The sequence below is a fragment of the Podarcis raffonei genome, chromosome 1 (genome assembly GCF_027172205.1).
Source record: "Podarcis raffonei isolate rPodRaf1 chromosome 1, rPodRaf1.pri, whole genome shotgun sequence".
Classification (NCBI taxonomy): Eukaryota; Metazoa; Chordata; class Lepidosauria; order Squamata; family Lacertidae; genus Podarcis; species Podarcis raffonei.
The window spans coordinates 56,008,845-56,027,643 of NC_070602.1; the positions used below are offsets into that span (position 1 = coordinate 56,008,845).

Genomic DNA, 18,799 nt, shown 5'->3' on the forward strand with positions numbered 1-18,799 from the left:
ATTATTTTAAATAATATATAATAATTAAAATCAACAGTATTAGGACTAAACTGTTGTTCCTGAAAGATGTCAAGGATCTGTTTCTGAGAGACCAAGGAGGTACAGAGCAGACTGCAACTGCTTTTCAAAAATGACTTAATGGAGAACATACCTGCTAAGTCTTTCAGATCTGAAAAAGGCATAGATGGTGCCTTTGATTTGTGTCTAGAATTTAGTTTGTCATCAGCTTTCTCAGATTGCCCCTAGGGCTTTCAAGAAAGCAGTTTGGATGCTGGAGCCCAGTATAACAGTATAACTTGTTCCTGAAATGTCAGAAAGTAATAGTATACTACATTACTCACAAAAGTACAGGCTACAGCTTCTAAGCAAACTCCAAGGTCAATATCAGAGTGGTTATCAGAAGCACTATAATGTATTTCAGTGGCTAAGCCTCAAGGTTATAAAGGCATAGGTGACAATTGTTTGTGGAAAGGATAAATGCACTCTTACTTGTATTCAACTAATTGTTACTCAGGGTGGACCCATTGAAATGAATGCATATGACCAAGTTAGGTCCATTAATTTCAATGCACCTACTCTTGAGTAAAACATAGTAGACTACCACATATAGTAAACATAGAGGGCCTCATATAATTTTTCTGAACTGAAGACAGTATCTTAAAAATAACCCTTTTAAATCTGTTTGTGGGAGGGGGTGGTTATTGGTTTGTTTTGTTCTTGCTTTTATTATATATATAGTGTTTTTTATCTTGTATTTTTATGTTGTGAACCGTCCTGAGATCTGTGGATGAAGGGCGGCATACAAATTTAATAAATGAAAACAAATACAAAAGCAGTAGATAGTCCTTGCAGTTCTTGTGCTAAGTTTCAGATCACAGAACTTGATTTATCTGATAAAATGAAAGGTGTGGCTCTGAGATAATCAGGGCATTATCAGCGGGAAAACTGTGTCTGTGCAGCCGTGGGACTTTCCAACTTCTTCAAAATACTGAATAGAATTAATCATGGAGACAAAATTGCCACCATTTAAAATAAAACAGGAACTGCTTGTTCAGGAAACTCCTATGTAGCACCGTAACTGAAGCTACAATTATGGTTTTACAAAGTGATTATTGCTGTCTGAACATTTTTCTGTTTGAACATTAACCTTCTCTTCCCCCTTCGGAATCTCATGCTAGCAAGTAATTGCTGCTATTGACTGGTGTTACTTGGGTTCAGAAATATCAATACTGTTGTCTCAAGGAAGTGCTTGGAAAGAATAACTCTTCCTCTTTGCTTTTTTCTTAACAAGAGACACCTGAGTTTTCCATCTTTTCTGTACTTTATGTCCTCCAGTTCACTCCTAATGTTTGTCCCTGATTTATTGCCTTCGGTTGAGAACATCGCACTCTCTCATTCTCGCAGGTTTTATTGCAGACAATCTCCAGTAAAAGCAGCACAGGAACAGTGCTGTGGACATGAAGCTATATAGGGGGCTGATTCTACAATATTACTACACAGAGCATGCAGGAAAAAATTCTGTGGTTTCCTAGACTGTCCAAAAACACAGTGATGGCTGGTAGACATTGCACTTGATGGGGTGATTAATTAGTGGTGTTATGAAGGGGGAGTTCTTGGAACAGGGCAAGGTGGGGAGGGTCACATTGCTATCCACTGAGGTGACACTAACAAGGAAAGAGCAACAGCAACTAATAAAAGGAATAATGACTAACATGGATATAGCGACATACTTTTAGAAGGGCTTGAACAGGTTTATGACTCCTCCAACTTCAGCTTTTAAAATGCTCATTCGTTGATCCTCCTCAAGAGCAACATTAGCTGTCATGGTGGAATAATGCATTACATCAGCAAGGAGAAGTTATTATTATTAATAATTGAATTTATATACTACCCTATACCCGGTGGTCTGAAGGTGGTTTACAGAATAAAATCAAGATATAAAATCACAAAATGCCTAATAAAAATAACACCAACACCCCAATAGTCCCCCCCCCAAAAAAAACATTTTAAAAGGGCATAGTATGTAAATCAGATCAACTAAAGGCCTGGTTGAAAAGCAGTGTTTTTGCCTGGCGCCTAAAGGTGTATAATGAAGGTGCCAGGCAAACTTTCCTGGGGAGAGCATTCCACAGACGGGGAGCCACTGCAGAGAAGGCCGGTTCTCATGTTGCCACCTTTCGAGGAGGAGGCACATAAGGAAGGGAACTCAGGGTCCAGGTAGGTTCATATGGAAAGAGGCAGTCCTTGGGGTATTGAGGTCCTAAGGCTTTATAGGTCAAAACCAGCACTTTGAATTGGGCCTGGAAACTACCATATTTTTCCGTGTATAAGACTAGGTTTTCTTACAAAAAAAAGGTTTAAAATTGTGGCTTGTCTTATACACAGGTAGTGCTGAGGGGTGTTTTCTTAATTTGGTGTCCCCAAAAATAGGGGGCGTCTTATACATGGAAAAATATGGTAATTGGTAGCCAGTGCAGTTGAACCAGGATCGGTGTAATATGCTCAAAGCGTCTTGCTCCGGTGAGCAACCTGGCCGCTGAATTCTGCACCAGCTGAAGTTTCTGAACCATCTTCAGAGGCAGCCCTATGTATAACACATTGTAGTAATCTAACCTAAAGTTTCCAAGCACCAGGTTTTATTAATAAATTGCAGGACAGCAAGAGTGGGAGATGAAAGTACATTTTACTTTGGTGAGCTACTGGTTGTAATCCAAAAGGGATCAGAATCAGACCAAGAATATAATACATTTAAATCAAAACACAGAAATGATGAAAATATACAAACTCTGCAATAACTGAAATATAAGAGTCAAAAGAATATATGAATAAAATATGAGAGAGTGGATTACTAAGTCCTAAATCACATCCTTCTAAAATTGGAATGAAGTTTGAGCCTCTCAAACAAATAAGCAGAAGATAATATCAAAATTAAATTATTTTTGGGGGGAAATAAAACCCTATAAAACCTGCATCTATTCAAAACTATTCATGAACAAAGCATCCAGATCCAAAAAAGAAGCTCAGAGTAAATGGCAAACAGAAGCTACAACCGCAGACCAGCATGCTGGCACTGAGCAAAGTAACTGTGTTTGAATCCCATCTCCAAAGTGTAAGCTGATCTCTCTTTTTTTTCTCATAGCCACTACAGATACGACTTTGCACATTGACTTCAGTTGAAGCTTCCAGTACCCCTAGGATTTGAGAAGGAAAACTTTTACCATGTAATGTAAGGTCTGGGCACATACAGATCAAGGTTGTGCAGCTGTTAGGATGGGGACATTCATTTCACTGGTGTCTCTGCCACATATTTCCTGTGTAAACATATAAAAGTTAAAGCTGAAGTTCCTGTCTTTTAAATAAAGCTACAAGTATCGGGGGAATGGTAACTGTAAATCTTAGGCAGGAGAGCTCCAAGCTGCCTGTTTGGAAAGCCTTGTTTCCCTAGCTACTTTGCAAGAATTTATAGTCAACGGATCATAAGAGAAGTCAAAGTTGGCTTCTTCCAGTTAATTTCCTTGGGTGTCTAAAATTACACCGTTCTCTCCATGTGGGCTGCTGTTGTTTTCTCTTTTAAAATTGATTATTGCGTGGACAGGCGGAGTCCCCAGATCACGAGCGGTCCCCCCGTCATGTGGAATAACGACTCAAGACAACATTCCCAGGTAAGATCCTCCCTCTATTGTGTGGGCAGGTAATCCCTCCCCTACCTGGCCTGGTCTCCTTGGCAACGCTTCCCCCAGGTGGGATTGGACAACTGACTGAGGTAGGCAGAGACCTCCAGGTATCCCACCTGAGGCAAAGCCAAGCCAAGCCTATGCTGATGGGGCCACTCCAGACCTAGGGCTGTGCGCGTCCACGCAAAGGGCGCCCCCCGTTTTAAGCGGGGAGAGGTCATTACATGCTGACAGTATGCTAGCTCCTGGTTTCCATTAGAAACTACCCGTGCAAAATATTAATTGATCAGTTTTTAAATAATGGATGTGAGATCCTCGAAGCATGTTCTCTTCCTTCAAATTGCAATATGTTTGCTTTCCCCAAAATGGTACCTGTACTGCTGCCACTGAAAGGACCCTCTCTTTGGTCCATCTAAGCATATATTAAGGGATGTTGGAGCACACAGAAGGACAATAATCATAATAGGAGGACAGTTACCCTAGTCCTAAACCCTGGAAGTCAGGGCTTTTACAGAGAATCAGGTGCTTCCTATACCCAACCTTCATTGTAGTACAGTGATACTTCAGGTTAAGTACTTAATTCGTTCCAGAGGTCCGTTCGTAACCTGAAACTGTTCTTAACCCGAAGCACCACTTTAGCTAATGGGGCCTCCTGCTGCTGTTGTGCCGCCGGAGCACGATTTCTGTTCTCATCCTGAAGCAAAGTTCTTAACCTGAGGTACTATTTCTGGGTTAGCAGAATCTGTAACCTGAAGCATATGTAACCCGAGGTACCACTGTATAGGCTGTAGCATTATAAACCAGTTTTGTTTACTGGTACTCTTAAAATAATAATAAATAAAATAAAGCTTGCCTATACCAGTTAAAGCAGCCTTTCTCAATCTTGGGTCCCTAGATCTCATTGGACTACAATTCCCATCATCTCTGCTAGCTAGGAATGATGGGAGTTGTAGTCCAACAACAACTGAGACTGGAGGTTGAGAAAGGCTGAGTTAAAGAATAATAAAACAATCTCTGCTAATTATACTTGGCACTTGAGTGTCTCCATATACATTATGAATGAAGCATAAGTTACAGTGTGGCTTTTGCAACTAGAACTTGGGTTTCTGTTAGAGCAAATGTGGTCCAACAGCTACTTGAGCTGCATTATAAACCAGATATTTGTAACTGAATTTGTAAGGTCAGAAATAGTGGTTTGTTTTTCCACTTCTTCAATAGCAAGCTCCTGAGTCATAGTCCCTATTCCATTGAAAAAAAAGTAAACACATTCAGCAAGTTCCTCTTGAGGTTCAAAATGAAGTCTGCTTCCTTCTAGATGCAGTGCTGTGGACTTGTGCTGACTAATTTAATCTCGAATGTAAGCTTCCTATTTTCCCTTAACTGAAAAGCAATGCTCCAGTATTTCATCCTGCCTGACTGCTGCAGACTAAAGCCTAAAAGTAGAGGATCTTTTTGGTTATTTGGTAATAACTGGTTACTTTCCAATTCAAAGTCATTGTTTGGCAATATATACTGTCTGTATTGTGTACCAAGTTTACCTTTACCTTACCAAGTATGGAGTGGTGCATGAGGTTTTGTCCACTCCAATCCATCCATCCAACTGCACTAAAAGATAGCATGTGTAGAAGAATTATTCGAATAGCTCAAATCTGTGGGTATAAGATCAGATCAAGGAACATAGCCTGCTATACAGCCCCAAATTACTGTTTCTCTTGCCAAAGCTGTCCTTAAATGTTGTTGACTCCTTTCACTTCAGTTGTAGAAGAGGAGGAAGAAAAGTTATTTGATGTTAAAGAGCAACTTCGTTCATAAAATATTTGGTACTTCCCCTGACTCATATGCCAAACACACAGTTTCCCACATACAAAGGCAAACAGTTTGCAAATGACATGCCCTCAGTGGGTTGGATCCACCGCCTGCAGAATAAGGTCTTTCCCAGAGTGGTTTAACTGTCTCTCTCTCTCTCTCTCTCTCTCTCTGTCTCTCTCTCTCTCTCTCTCTCTCTCTCTCTCTCTCTCTCTCTCTCTCTCTTCACAAGTAGAGAATTTTACCTCTCAGAGAGAAACAGGGATTGCCTAACAAATTGGATCCTCCTAATTAAGGGTCCATATTGCACATGGGCCCAAGGTGCACCCCCCCACACCACTATCCTGGGGGAGTGGGATTGAGTCCGGCCTACACGATGGCCCCATGATCACACCATGGCCTATTGGCCAATCAGAGATTGGTGGTATATAAAAGGCGGCAACAGTTTCTGGGGATTCACCTGGCTTTGCGACACCGAAGACCCACCCAGTGGCGTAGCGTGGGTTGTCAGCACCCGGGGCAAGGCAAGTAATTTGCGCCCCCTAACCCGTGGATTTGCCCTAACCCCCAGATGTTGCGCCCGGTTCGGCTGCCCCCCCCTGCACCCCCCACGCTATGCCACTGGACCCACCCGCCCTGTATTTTAGGTGTCTGCTTTGGCCTTGCTCTGGACTTCGGTTGGTTGCCTGTTTTAGAACAGGGGCTGGGTAGGAATTTTTTCCATTTGGCAAAGTGGCACTGGCCATTTGGTTTTCGCCTACCCCCTTAGCAATCGTCACAACTTTTGTAAGGTTTGGCAGTTAGGCATTGGCTTATTGTGATATGGGGGAGGGGAGTTGCGGCCATCACCTGCCTCTCCAGATAAAAGGGTCTTCCGTTAGAGGAATCCGTGGGTCTGGATCTTGTCCGAAGTCGGCTTGAGGGGCTAGGGCCATGCCAGGACCCAGCGGGAACCCCGGGGTAAGCTTCAGTTGGTTGCCATCGATGGAGCTCCCTCGTTTGTTTGTTTACCATTCCAGACTTCCTGCAAGGTGGGCAGGAGTCAGATATAGTTATTGCCAATGCCTAAGCCAATACCACTCACACTGCTGTAATCAATAAAGTTGTGGCCTAAATTTTTGCCCATTAACCTTAAACTAAAATTCTGTGTCAGTGTGTATTTATTTATCCTTGAGGGTGCACCAGGGTCTTGACGCGCAACTCTCAGTGCCCTTAACTACATCTCCCAGAATTCTTCGTAGGGAATAATGGCGGTTTAAAATGGTATCCTAGTGCTTTCAACATATGGTGTGAATGTGGCTTAAGATTGCAATCACTGCCCACGCCCCAGTCTCCAAAAATTGAACCTATATGCATACTACATAGAAGTGGGGGGGGGTGTGAGAGAGAGAGTGCTTTCACCCCTCAGCTTCCATTTGTTCAATTCTACATGGATGAACATATAAACAGGGCTGAAAGTTAAAACGTTAGGGAAACAACGGAGACGGCGTATTATTAGACCTTCTGTTAAATCAGCTGTGGGGATCTGTTGGTCCTCCAGATGTCTCTGAGCCACCACTCACATTACCCTTGGCCATTGCTCATCCTTGTCGGGTCCGATGGGAGTTGTAGTTCAATAACATCTGGAGGACCAAATGTTCAGCACACCTATGTTAAATATTCCAAGGAAATAGCTTGAAGAACACATCTGATCCCTTGTTGTTGTGAGAGTAGAGCAAGTCTTCATCAGTGCCTCAGCTCAGACTTCACTCTTATTTGCTCTGATTTTAAGAGCAGGCAACTAGTGCTATTTTTCTAGAAAAAGAGGTGCCAGAACTCACCATGTAAAGCCTTAGTCATTCTCTTAGAATGGCAATGGCACCTGCCTGAGAGATGCCAGAACTGAGTTCCGGTGAGTTCCAGCTGGGGGAAAAAGCCCTGGGGATGACAATATTTTAGTAGTAGTCAGCATATTACTAGACACTTTGTTTAAACTGAGTTTATCCATATACATGAAGTTGGGTCCTTACTGTAACGCTAGGGGGCAGTGTTACTCTATTAAATCTGGAGCAGCTGTGCCTGCAAATTTGCAGCAGACTTTTGGGTGATGCTGATCTGGCAGCTTGAAAGAAAGGTTTTTTTAAATATATATATATGTATGTTCAGTAAGTTAACTGCAACCCTGTTCAACTAAACATGTGCTCTCGCTGAAAACCATGAAATTCCCCCCTGCAGCACTTGGCAAAGAGGTGGTAAGTAGTTAGAATTTTAATGTTTTCCTTTCGCATTAAGACTGTATGTTTTAACTTAATGGTAGATAGTAAATAGAAAGCTAACTAGTGAGGAGATATGTAAGCATTACAGCCCGAGATCTTTAAACACACTCTGTGAACACTGCAGGAAACCCTTCAGTAACACCACCTCTTCACCTTGTTAACGGGCACTTAAACTAGAGCAGATGGCGGTTTGTTTGTACATCTACATATATATATGAAAAGAAGTGGTTAAAACCTAGCAGCACGGGAACAGAAATGGCACAGAAGTTGTGAATGCAGCAGCTGCCTGATGCAACCCAGATTCTGCTCCTGGCACATCTGAGGCAAGGACTTGGCAGCAAGCCTCAGTCCCCTTCAGTGTAAGCAAGCCCCTCTCATCTTCCAATGTATGTATCCCAATTTGAGATGGAAAAATAATGCAAAGCGGGTTCTGAACTTTGCTACTGGAGAAAAACTAGTGTGGCAAAGTTCTCTGGTTCTCAAGTATTTCATTCCCTTTTACCACCACCACTCCCCCAGCTGGCTTTAAAGCAAGGGTCGGAAACTTACAGACTGGGCGCTAGGTCCAGCCCAGGGCCTTGACCCCTTTGCTGAATTCTATCCTTTCCCCTTAAGAAGAGTTCTGAAGATGCAGATCAAGCCATACTGGGGACTGCCAGGCAGATGAAGAGTGTGCGTGGGGAACAAGGTAGCTGGAGTCTGACTCTGGAGAGGGTAGCAGTGGTTTGTGGGAAGCTGTACCAGCCAGGAGGCAAGAATGAGAGGCAGGGGAAACTTCAGAATTGGAAGGTGGAGCACAGGATGGGTAAGAGGAGGAGGAGAAAGAAGCAGGTCAGGCAAGAGAAGGACTATATCCCTCTCCTCCACCACTGTCTCCCAGAACCAGGAGGGAATTGAAAAGGGATGCACAGAGAAAGTTTCCACACAGGCACAGGAGCTTCAGCAGGAGTTTGAACGATCACAGCTCATTTGACGTATAACTTTTGGTTCCTTGCAATGGGCTTGGTCTTCTGAGTCTCTGTTCAGAGGATCAAACAGTGTGATTATCTACACTGTTGGCCCAGTTGGTCCAGTTTTAGAGATGCCTTGAAGCAAATCTTGGGATGTTCTGGCCCAGCACACAGTGAAGATATCCCACGGGTAGTGTCTCTCTATTGTTAGCCAGTTATGCAAGTGGTTTGCTGTTCCGGAAATTTCAGCACCACCATCCCAAAGTGCAAAAAAAGCAGGGTGGGGGTGATTGGCATGGCATACCATCCAACATTTCTCCAATGAAAATAGGGACACCCTAAGGATAAGTGAGACATTCTAGGATCAAATCAGAAACTGGGACAGTTTCTATAAATCCAGGACTGTACATGGAAAATGGTGACACTGATAGGGTCTGGCATGAACAGGCGTAAGATATTTTAATGCTGAACTGAGATGAGCAAGCTAATGAAATCTTCTATAACAATGTACCAGATGTCTCTGTGTAACAAAAACACAGACTAACAGTATCTTATATAAATTTAGAATTTGGATGCAAGCAACGAGTATAAAACAATGTGATTCTTTTCTTTTTCTGTTTTTGTCCCCAAAGAAAACTCCATAAAATTTTCACAAGCCCTCTGTCTGTAAGATCAAGGTGATTCGTTTATTAGGGATGTCCAAATCTGATTTCTCTTTCTTTATTCAGACCAGGGTGAATAAAAACCCAAAGGAGGGAGGCAGCAGCTCCTTTTCAAATGATGACTCCACATGCTTGCCCCTGCTGCGAGGCACCTGCTGCTAGCAATGACAGAGCATTATTAGGGAGGGATTTATGAGCTGTGCCCAGATTAAAAATTAATATAGAAACTGGCCTCATTCAATTTTGGGAGGCGGCATTTGTTTTCAGTAAAATAATTCATACTGCTCAGGAGGGAGAGAGGGGAATTTTCACTAAAAAGAACAGCATGCAGTGGGAGGCCCCTTTTAAAGAAATCTCTTGGAGCACCATGGCAGTGTCTTGAGAAAGCACTGGCCACGGATTAAGCTGAAGCCAGAGGGGCTGCCACAAGTGGACAGGAAAGTGGGTGTCCGGGTTATTGCTACATGGGTCTAAAAGGACAGTTGCAAATATGTTTGACAGTATTCCAGGTGTGATTCCAATGCACCTTCTGCTTGCTGTGTTGTTGCTGGGCATCCGTCTCAAGAGACAATGCGGCATGTCTCTAGGGGTGAAGTCAAACTGCTGTGTTAGCAGCACCAAAGTGACCTCCCCAGGGTTCAAGCCTGGGCAGTGTATATGGAGGTCCTAGGCTGCCCAGATGACAAGACGCCCCTCTTGGCCTCGCTGATGTGATGCTTTATAGCAGGCCAGTCTGTTTGTCTGGTCAGCCCAATATTGTCTACTGGTTGCAGCTCTCCAGAGGGAGTCTTTCCCATCGTCAACTACCTACCTGATCTTTTAACTAGAGATGCTTGGGATTGAAGCTCAGTGCTTTCAGCATGCAAAACATGTGCCCTACTACTGATCTGTGCCACATTTTCCTGGAAGGCAGCAAAGATTTTTGTTCTGGAAGAAGGTAGATGCAAGGTTTTAGCAGAGGAGAAACTGTGGCTATGTGTGGTCCCACAACAGATCCACTAATATGTTTGTAATTATACATTAGGCCTGCTCTTGGTAACACAAAACTTGCTGAGAAGATGGTGTGTGAAGTTTGGCTCTGCTAGACTATTGCTTAGTCAGCCTTTCAGCTGACTTCCTTCACTGCCATGTTTACTGTACTTTGAGGTTTAATGCACCCACAAGCACACACCCTTGATTGGGAGAATTGGTGGCTGAATGGAAGAAGAAAGAAATGAATGTCTGTGGGAACTATACCTATGAGCAACAGAGAAAGAATGTACACTTGTGCGCACACATGGGGAGGAGAAGGCCAAGTGGATGTGATATAACAGGGATTTCAGCAAATTAAGGCAAGCAGAAGACAATGCAGTGGATAGGCATGAGAAAACACAGACATCTCTGCAGTAGGCTTCATCAAAGCTGTTTCTTGTGAATATGTAAAATGAAGGCAGGCAACAAAGGTTCCATTTAAATAAAAGGATTTCTAATTGAGGACTCAACACCAGTTCCTACCACATTTCCAAACATTAACTTTTTCCCTCTTTGTGAGCTTCCATTAGATATTCAGAGTAAAGCTCTCTTACCAAGTTAATCCTTGCCATGGACTTGAGTGGTAACCATCACCGTGGCTTGGCACAATTCCACAGGGGCAAGCATACTTGGGAAATTATACATGCCTTTTAATATATACATTCAAATCAAAACCAGAAATGGACACGTAGTGGAAGAATAAAGGGGAAATGTTATCCTTCATTCCAAATTAGTTACTTGGAACATTTTATAGAGTGAAGGCTGTAAGCCTATACACTTGCGGTTGAGAATTAGGCTTTAAGACTAGGATTTACCTAGCCTTTGTTTATATCTCATTGGGAGCCCTTATTAGGGCCTGGCCACCCACAACCCCATTCATTTTATTAAGCTGGCCCTTTTACAGCTTAAAAGTTTGTTCATCATTGTGGGCCTCTGAAGCCAAATCATCAAAGAGGCGTTGTCTCTTGTCTGTGCACCTATTGGTGTAATGTGACCACCCCGCTCCTTAATTTTATCAAGACAATTTAATTCCTTGGGTTGCAGTCTAATTCCATAAAGAGGTAACTGTTGCAGAACAACTTTCACACACTATTATGATGCTTGATTTAAAATAAAAAAGTAAAAATCTAGCTATTTCAATTGCTAACAGGTTCTTGGAATCAACCTCATTGGGAGAAGGAGAACCTGAGGAACATCACCCCTACCCACCCCCATGATAACTTGGATTACCAAAGGTATTTGGTAACAGAACTGTGTTGTGACTGAAGCATCAGGTTTCTAGAAACTGGAACCCTGGACTCCAGAAAGACACCACTACACAGCTTCCAGAAAGCAAGTCTGTCCTGGTACTGAGCTTTGTGTCAGAGGTAAGAACATAAGTATAGAAGGCATTACACATTCTCCATACCAGTCAACAAATGGCCCTCTTTTACAAGAGGAGGAGTGTTGCCCCCAAACAAGGTTAGATCCCCATCAGCCTAAAGTTTCCCATATGTAATGGAATCCCATTGTTTAGTAAGAAAGCTGGGTTTCTTTCATTCTTGGTGTTCATGGAAACAATGGGTAGGGTGGACAGTTCTCAGTTCTACATGTTAATACATGCATAGCACCATTGCCACTCCATAGTGGTCCCACTTAAAGTAACCAACATGACTAAATTAGGTTCATTAATTTCAGCGGGTCTCCTCTGAGTAAAACTTAGTTAAATACCACCCACAAGTTCCTTAGCATGAGATCCTTAAAAACAGCCTCTTCTCCAATTGTGTCTCCTGGAATCTAAAAATTTAGAGGGTCTTTCCCAGCCTAGTTCCTTCCAGATGTCACTGGACTCCAACTCCCATCACCAGACCATTGACTATTCTGGTTGGGGCTGATGGGAATTGGAGTCCAACAACTGGAAGTAACTAGACTGTGGAAGTTGAGCTTAGATTTTTCTTTGGAATATACTTAAGGGATCCCTGAGAAGAGCAATGCTGAAAAGAAAACCTCAAAATCCCCAACATTCAGAAATGGCTTGTGCAACCTGGTCACCAGCTTTTGCTGCAGAATGAGGCAATGTTCGTTCAGTATATTATAGAGTTCTAACTCTGGAAATTGGGTGCAGTTTCACCCATCAGACTTGAACCAGCATGCTTCATAGCTGGCCTCCTGCATGTGCCATAAAGTGTCGCTAGGGAAAAGTGTGTGCCTAATAGTATCGATCATTCTCCCGATTTCATAGGACACCACACATAAGATGCGACAAAAGAGTGAAAGACCAACTCAGGAGGAGAAAAGGTCTGAAAAATCCAGAGAAAAGGAAAGGGAAGGGATGTTGGAATGCTTGAAAGTAGCAGCTTTGTACCTTGAAAACAATATATATAAGCCACATAAAATTAGAACCTGGCCTGAAAACTATTATTTCCAAAAAGTCTTCCAATATTAAGTTAGGACATGGCATGTTGATCTCATTTCTGGAGTTTGACTCCTCTGTTCTCAGCAAATGACAAAACAATGGTTTGCCTAACACACTTGGTCCTTCGTCCCTCCACACGGCATTTCAGCAGACAGATGTGCAGTTCAGTTCTGTGGGTTCCTGCATGGATGCTGTCCCCAGCCCTTCCGGTCCATCTACTATCGTGGGCTCACTGGAACATTGCCTGTGGTTTAAGCTGGGCTGCAGGAGGAGGCATGTGTCGCCACTGTCTGGTTCCTCCACCACCATCCCAGAGTGCATAATGGAAGCCATGGCCAACAGCTGGATATCAGAGTGAGCGTTGGCAACAGTGTGGCGGCGGATGTTCCCACACTTCTCCAGATATGCCTCGCCCTCCTGCTCAGTCAGAGGCGTCAAGGCAGTCTCGCTGACTTGTCGGTCTGCCACAGCGTGAGAAGAGAAGCTCAGCCCATTGGGTTTGGCACGAGGTCTATGATACCTTCTCTCTGGAAAATAAGAAGGAAGGCATGCAGATTAATTGTGGACTGCATACAAATCCAAGAGCAACCGACAGTGCAATTTTTCAGAAAACTTCCCTAGACTGGGTACCATCCCTACCCAGCTGTTTTCTTCCAATGTGGGCTGTGACTTATCTTTGACAAAGGAATGTAAGAAAGTGCATCATTCTGCCTAGGCAGGAATAGTCATGTATGCACATGTGAATGTATATATACATATACATACATATATACCAAGAGAGAGAGAGAAAAAAACCTATTTAATCCTTCCTTCAATATTGTTATCCAGCGGAGGAATGGGGAAGGGGTTATGATTGTTGTTGTTTTATGTACATATATAATTATTTCTCCAGCATTGGTAATTTGTTTACAAACATTTGCTTTAAGTGACTCCAGAGGTTGTACTTATTTGCATAACATTAGTTTCTAATCTTTCAAAATTAATTGGGTTGAATTTCGCAACAGGGAAGCAGGGTTTTTTTTAATTATTCCTGTATTTTCTAACCATGCAATCCTATCTTTGAGTTTACAAGAATCTGAAAAATGACAGCCTTAATCTGCACTGCTGTTTGTGCCTTGGGTTCAGGATCACATCCGCCCACCCATCCATATGCAGCATCCCTGTTTTCAGACATTCATACCAAATGTGCAAATGTCAGGAATGGAGATAGAAAGCATGGTCCCAGTTCCCCCTACATGTGGAGAATAAGGACCATGATCTGTGAATAAGGAGCATGGCAGTAAAAGTAGCTTATTTCGTTGGGACTCCAATTCTCTTCTAGTTGTAGGCCTGCCTTCCCTGTCAACAACAAAACTGCTGTTCCAAGAGCCCCGGTGTTGTATTCAACTTTTAGTCAAAGTAGACATACTGAAATTAATAGATCTAAGTTAGCTGTGACCACTAATTTCAATGGATTAACATTAGTTGACTGAAACCCTGTAGGTACTGCTTCTTTACCCACCTGCCATGAAATGCTGCCATGAAATGGAGGGGAAGGGAGATTAATAACAAGGTACAGATAATGGTGATCTGCCAAATGATTCATGAAAGCATGGTAAGATGCTTCTGAGATGGGCTAGAAGGATGAAAGTGTCCTCTTGGAAGGAATCCAGTCTGAGACCTTATGTGCAGGATGTATTTTTTGTTTATCCACTGGCCTACTAGGGGATGACCGATAGTTGGCTGGTCATACTACACAGTTGAGCACTGCCAACAATCGCAACCGAAAGGTGTCAGCTAGGGAGAAACTGAGGGCTGCAGCCAACACTCCTCTCTTTACTCCCCAAAACTATTCCACAGAGTTAGGGAAACCCTCATAACAGATTAGGGGTACACAAGGAGAGGAAGTCCATTACAACACACACACACACACACACACACACACACACACACTTAGAGGAGAAGAGGTCTCTGGCTAAGGCTTTGTTTGTATATCTCTTGAAATGTTACGCCAACCCTTGGGTGTATTAGGGTGATATATTGCACAATGTTTTTAAAGCCACATAATCCACCTTCGCTTTGAATGTTAACACCGCAAAATAAGCAAACAGCCTCTAAGCTTAAAACGACCAGCATTAGTAGCCCTAGGGATTTACATAAAGCTAGTATAAATTTACTCAATTCAGTAATCTTCATTGCATCAACTTCATGGGTATGGCTAAGTTATCTAATGAAGCCTCAGGGGACTAAGTCCTCTCGGGACCAGGTCAAGCATTTGCTCTCTCCTCCGCTCCCTTGCCAGATTCAATCTGCAGAAGATGGTAAAAGTTGCCATAAAGCTAAGATGGAAAACACTGGTTTTTTGTCTGCCAGTATTTTTAAAGCTGGACTTTGCAATGCTTAGAAAAGAACAGCATTATTATTATTATTATTATTATTGCTGATTATAATGGCAAGAGGTTGAATCCGGAGTGCCATACAACAAAGAGAGGAGCCTTTTCTTTTTGCTGATTTCCCCTTCATCTCCCCACAACTGTTCCAGAGCAGATCTTCAGGGGGTACAGGGAGAAGAGGGGAATCAGCAAAGAAAAAAAGGGAAAAAAGTCACCTCTTCCCTTCTTCCTTCAGTGTTCTGTAAGCAGAGTAACACTGACAGGAACTCTGGCTCCAAGCCAAAATAATTATTGCAAAATTTTATTACTGCAATAAGTTGCAATAAATAGTTGAGGAATATAAAGCTCTTTATATTAAAGTCTTCTGGCACATTCCCAGCAAGCATGAATGGGAGGCAATCAGCACACAGAGAGAAAATCACAGCCAACTATTCTTCATGCTGTGCCACAGACACTTCAGAAATTGTTCCCTGGAGAAAAACAAAAGTGAACTTGATTTGTACAAGACACCAGATTTTAAGGACAGGCAGACCTGGAGTTTGGGGACTTCAGATAGTATCCTTAAATGATAAAATTATCCTGGATCTTTAATATTTTTGTTCAATGTTATTTGTACCAAAATTAAGCTTTCTGAAGCTCAGTTCAATTCCAAGCTAATATGCCATTATTCTCTCAACTACCACCCTAATTTCAAATATAAAAGGTTGTCAAAGAGTATTGAATAAACTAGCCTGCATTCCCCTTCCACCACCACCCCCAAAAAATCTTCCAAATTACCATCTCTAAATTTTGATAGCGAGTATTTGACTGACAACAATAAACATGGTTTATGAAGCTCAAAACAAGGATTGCGACCAAGTACTCCTCCCTCATCTGTCCCCTTGCATGCTGCCTTCAGTTTTCTGTTGCATCCAAACTGGGAAACTCTACCTTAATGTCAGTTAAACCAATAAGCCAGGATCAGAGCCTGACTTACTCTCTTTTATCAGCAGCAACTGAACCACAATATATGCCTTGGTGTTACTTCCTAGCTTCATAAACCATAGCTGAAAAAAATGGGGAAGTTTGTCCCAGCCAGACCAGTATCTGCATGGCAAAGTGCACCTAAGCATTTAGTAATATCCGTACTAACTTAATGCACCTGGGAAACATTTCCTTCAATCCATTTCCTGGTGGTTATTTGAAAAATTGAAATCAAAGTTTAGTTTCTGAAATTTGAACATGAAAACGTGTCAAATTAGGACTCCAAAGTCTGAATTGTATGATTTAAAGAGAGGTCAGATTTCCTAAAAATACCATTTCAACTTGTAGCGCTAAGAACACAAATAAGAAGAGTCTTGCTGCAACCAACCAAAACGCCTTTCTAGTCCAGCACCCTTTCTGCCAACCTAGTTGCTCAGATGCCTATGGGAAGACCACAAGCAGGGCAAGAGCATAATAGCACTCTCCCACTAGTATCCCCAAGAACTGGTCTTCAGAGGCATACTACTCACCTGGCAGCAGTTATTACACCAGGCTGCAGGACGGGGGGGGCGGGAGAAAGGTGTGCAGGGCCACTCAGTCAACACAGCTGAGAGAGCAGCAAGTTTTGACACCTGCTCTGTTGGAGCCCTTCCACTGCGGCTGGTCATTAGAGAAATTTGTAACTAAGATCTTCACCTACCTACCTCCCAATCCGTTTTCCTTTTGTGCTGTGTCTTTTTCATAGATTGTAAGCCTGAGAATAGGGGCTGGCCTTTTGAGCGATCTGAGACTTTGTTGGCTGAAGATGGGAGAGACTTTGACAGGCAAGGCTTCCTTCCACCTGCTATGCTCCACCCTCTAGTCGCTGCTTCTCAATTTGTATTGTATTATTTTATGTACTGTGGCCTGCTGTTGTTTTATTAATTATAGTTTAGAAAGTATTTAGTGTAACTGTTGAGTGGATTTCTGTTTAACTTTTATATGTTGATATTATTATTTTATAGTTTTGTTTTATTATCACATTTTTGTATTGCATTAGATTGTTATAAGATGTACATTATTTGTTTCTTCAGCTTGTAAACCACCTTGAGTATTGTAAGATAGAAAGACGGTATACAAATTAAAAATGATGATGATGATGAATTAAAAATATTTAAATAAAATATTCTCTCCCGTACTGGAGGTAATATAGCCATGAAGGGTGTATTCTTCATGCAGTCATTACCTTTTATTCCCCATGAATTTGTCTAAATTATCTAAAGTAAGTGCTCTCATGGTTGTGCAATGTTTTCTTTCCCTGTAACCAATGACTACCTGTGCAAAACATTACATCAGTTGGGTTTTGCACTAAAATAGACTCCCAGCCACAGTTCTTTCCAGCAAAATCCTTATTGATTCTTTTCATTGTTAACGTAATGTGTTTCACATACACAGTTTGATGAAGTAATAAGCTGCACGAAGATCAACACAGATTACATGGCACGGTATCTAACAGTAATGTGGCAGAAGAATACATAGCTTTTGAATATGACTACTCACATGTTTAGGTAGGGCAAAACCCAGCATGCCTTGCTCAGACTTTCACCCATGTCGTAGGCCTCATTCTCCTTCCTCTCAACTGCAGCACCCCTAAATCTGCTGAGGATGGTCCCCAAACCACCAAAAGTAGATACTGGAGTTACATGGGAGGAGAGGAAGGGGAGGTCCTGCTGTGCAACCAGAAGTCCTTTCCACTCATGCATGGACACCATTGGATTGAAGCCTAAGTCATTCAGGGAAATCATGAACAAGTTGTTCCCCTTTCATCTCTTACTTTTATTACATACAACAGAGAACTATTAATATACATCCATACAGGCAGCCAAGCTTGTTACTTTTAACCCTCCCTGGCTCCTTCCCTGTGGAATGCCCTCTCTTCAGATGTCAAGGAGCTCAAGAACTACCTATCTTTTAGAATACATCTGAAGGCAGCCCTGTATTGGGAAGTTTTTAATGTTTGATGTTTTCCTATGTTTTATATATGCTGTTAGCCGCCCAGAGTGGCTAGGGAAACGCAGCCAGATGGGCGGGGTATAAATAATAAAGTTGTTGTTGTTAACCCTTAAAAGCTCTAACACAGCTCCTGAGTGTCTCATGGGAGGGTCATTTGAAAGGCAGTACCTCATCTTTGAAATTCTCTACCTACACACTGATGAAGTCTCTTCATTAAATGGACTCTCCTTCCTTGGCGGTTTTTAAGCAGAGGTTGGGTGGCCATCTCCCACCGATGTTTTAGTTGAGATTCCTGCATTGCAGGGGGTGCAACTTGATGACCCTCTGGACCCCTTCCAACTCTACAATTCTATGATTTTATGAAATGATATTTAGCAGCTGGAATAAAGCTTTCCTATTTTAACAAGGCTATGAAGTTACTGTTCAGTCCTTTTTACCGTTTTACAGCGCAATCCTAACTAAAACTATTCAGAAGTAAGTCCTACTGAATTCAATGGGGCTTACTCCCTGATACGTGCAAACCTTAGTGCGGAATTCAACATCCCACTGTGGTGAATGTCCCATCCGTGCAACTTGAAATGCAGCAAGGGGGAGTGAACTTGCTGAGTTTTAAGCTGCTACTGTGTACACAGCCTTCATTTTCTCAGTGCTTCCAACTGTATTTCCCACTGGGCAGAGGACAGAAAGGAGAGAGATTCCAGCCTCCCTCCCTATTCTGG

General features: G+C 42.4%; 1 protein-coding gene across 1 annotated transcript in view; it reads right to left on the reverse strand.

Annotated features, from left to right (window-relative positions):
* Positions 1–11,474: 11,474 nt before the first annotated feature.
* PRR5L (proline rich 5 like) overlaps positions 11,475–18,799 on the reverse strand; it is a 50,658-nt gene continuing 43,333 nt past the window's right edge. Inside the window, 1 exon segment of the mRNA XM_053387776.1 lies at positions 11,475–13,280. Within this exon segment, the coding sequence (XP_053243751.1) occupies positions 12,898–13,280 (383 nt within the window). The 3' untranslated portion in view covers positions 11,475–12,897.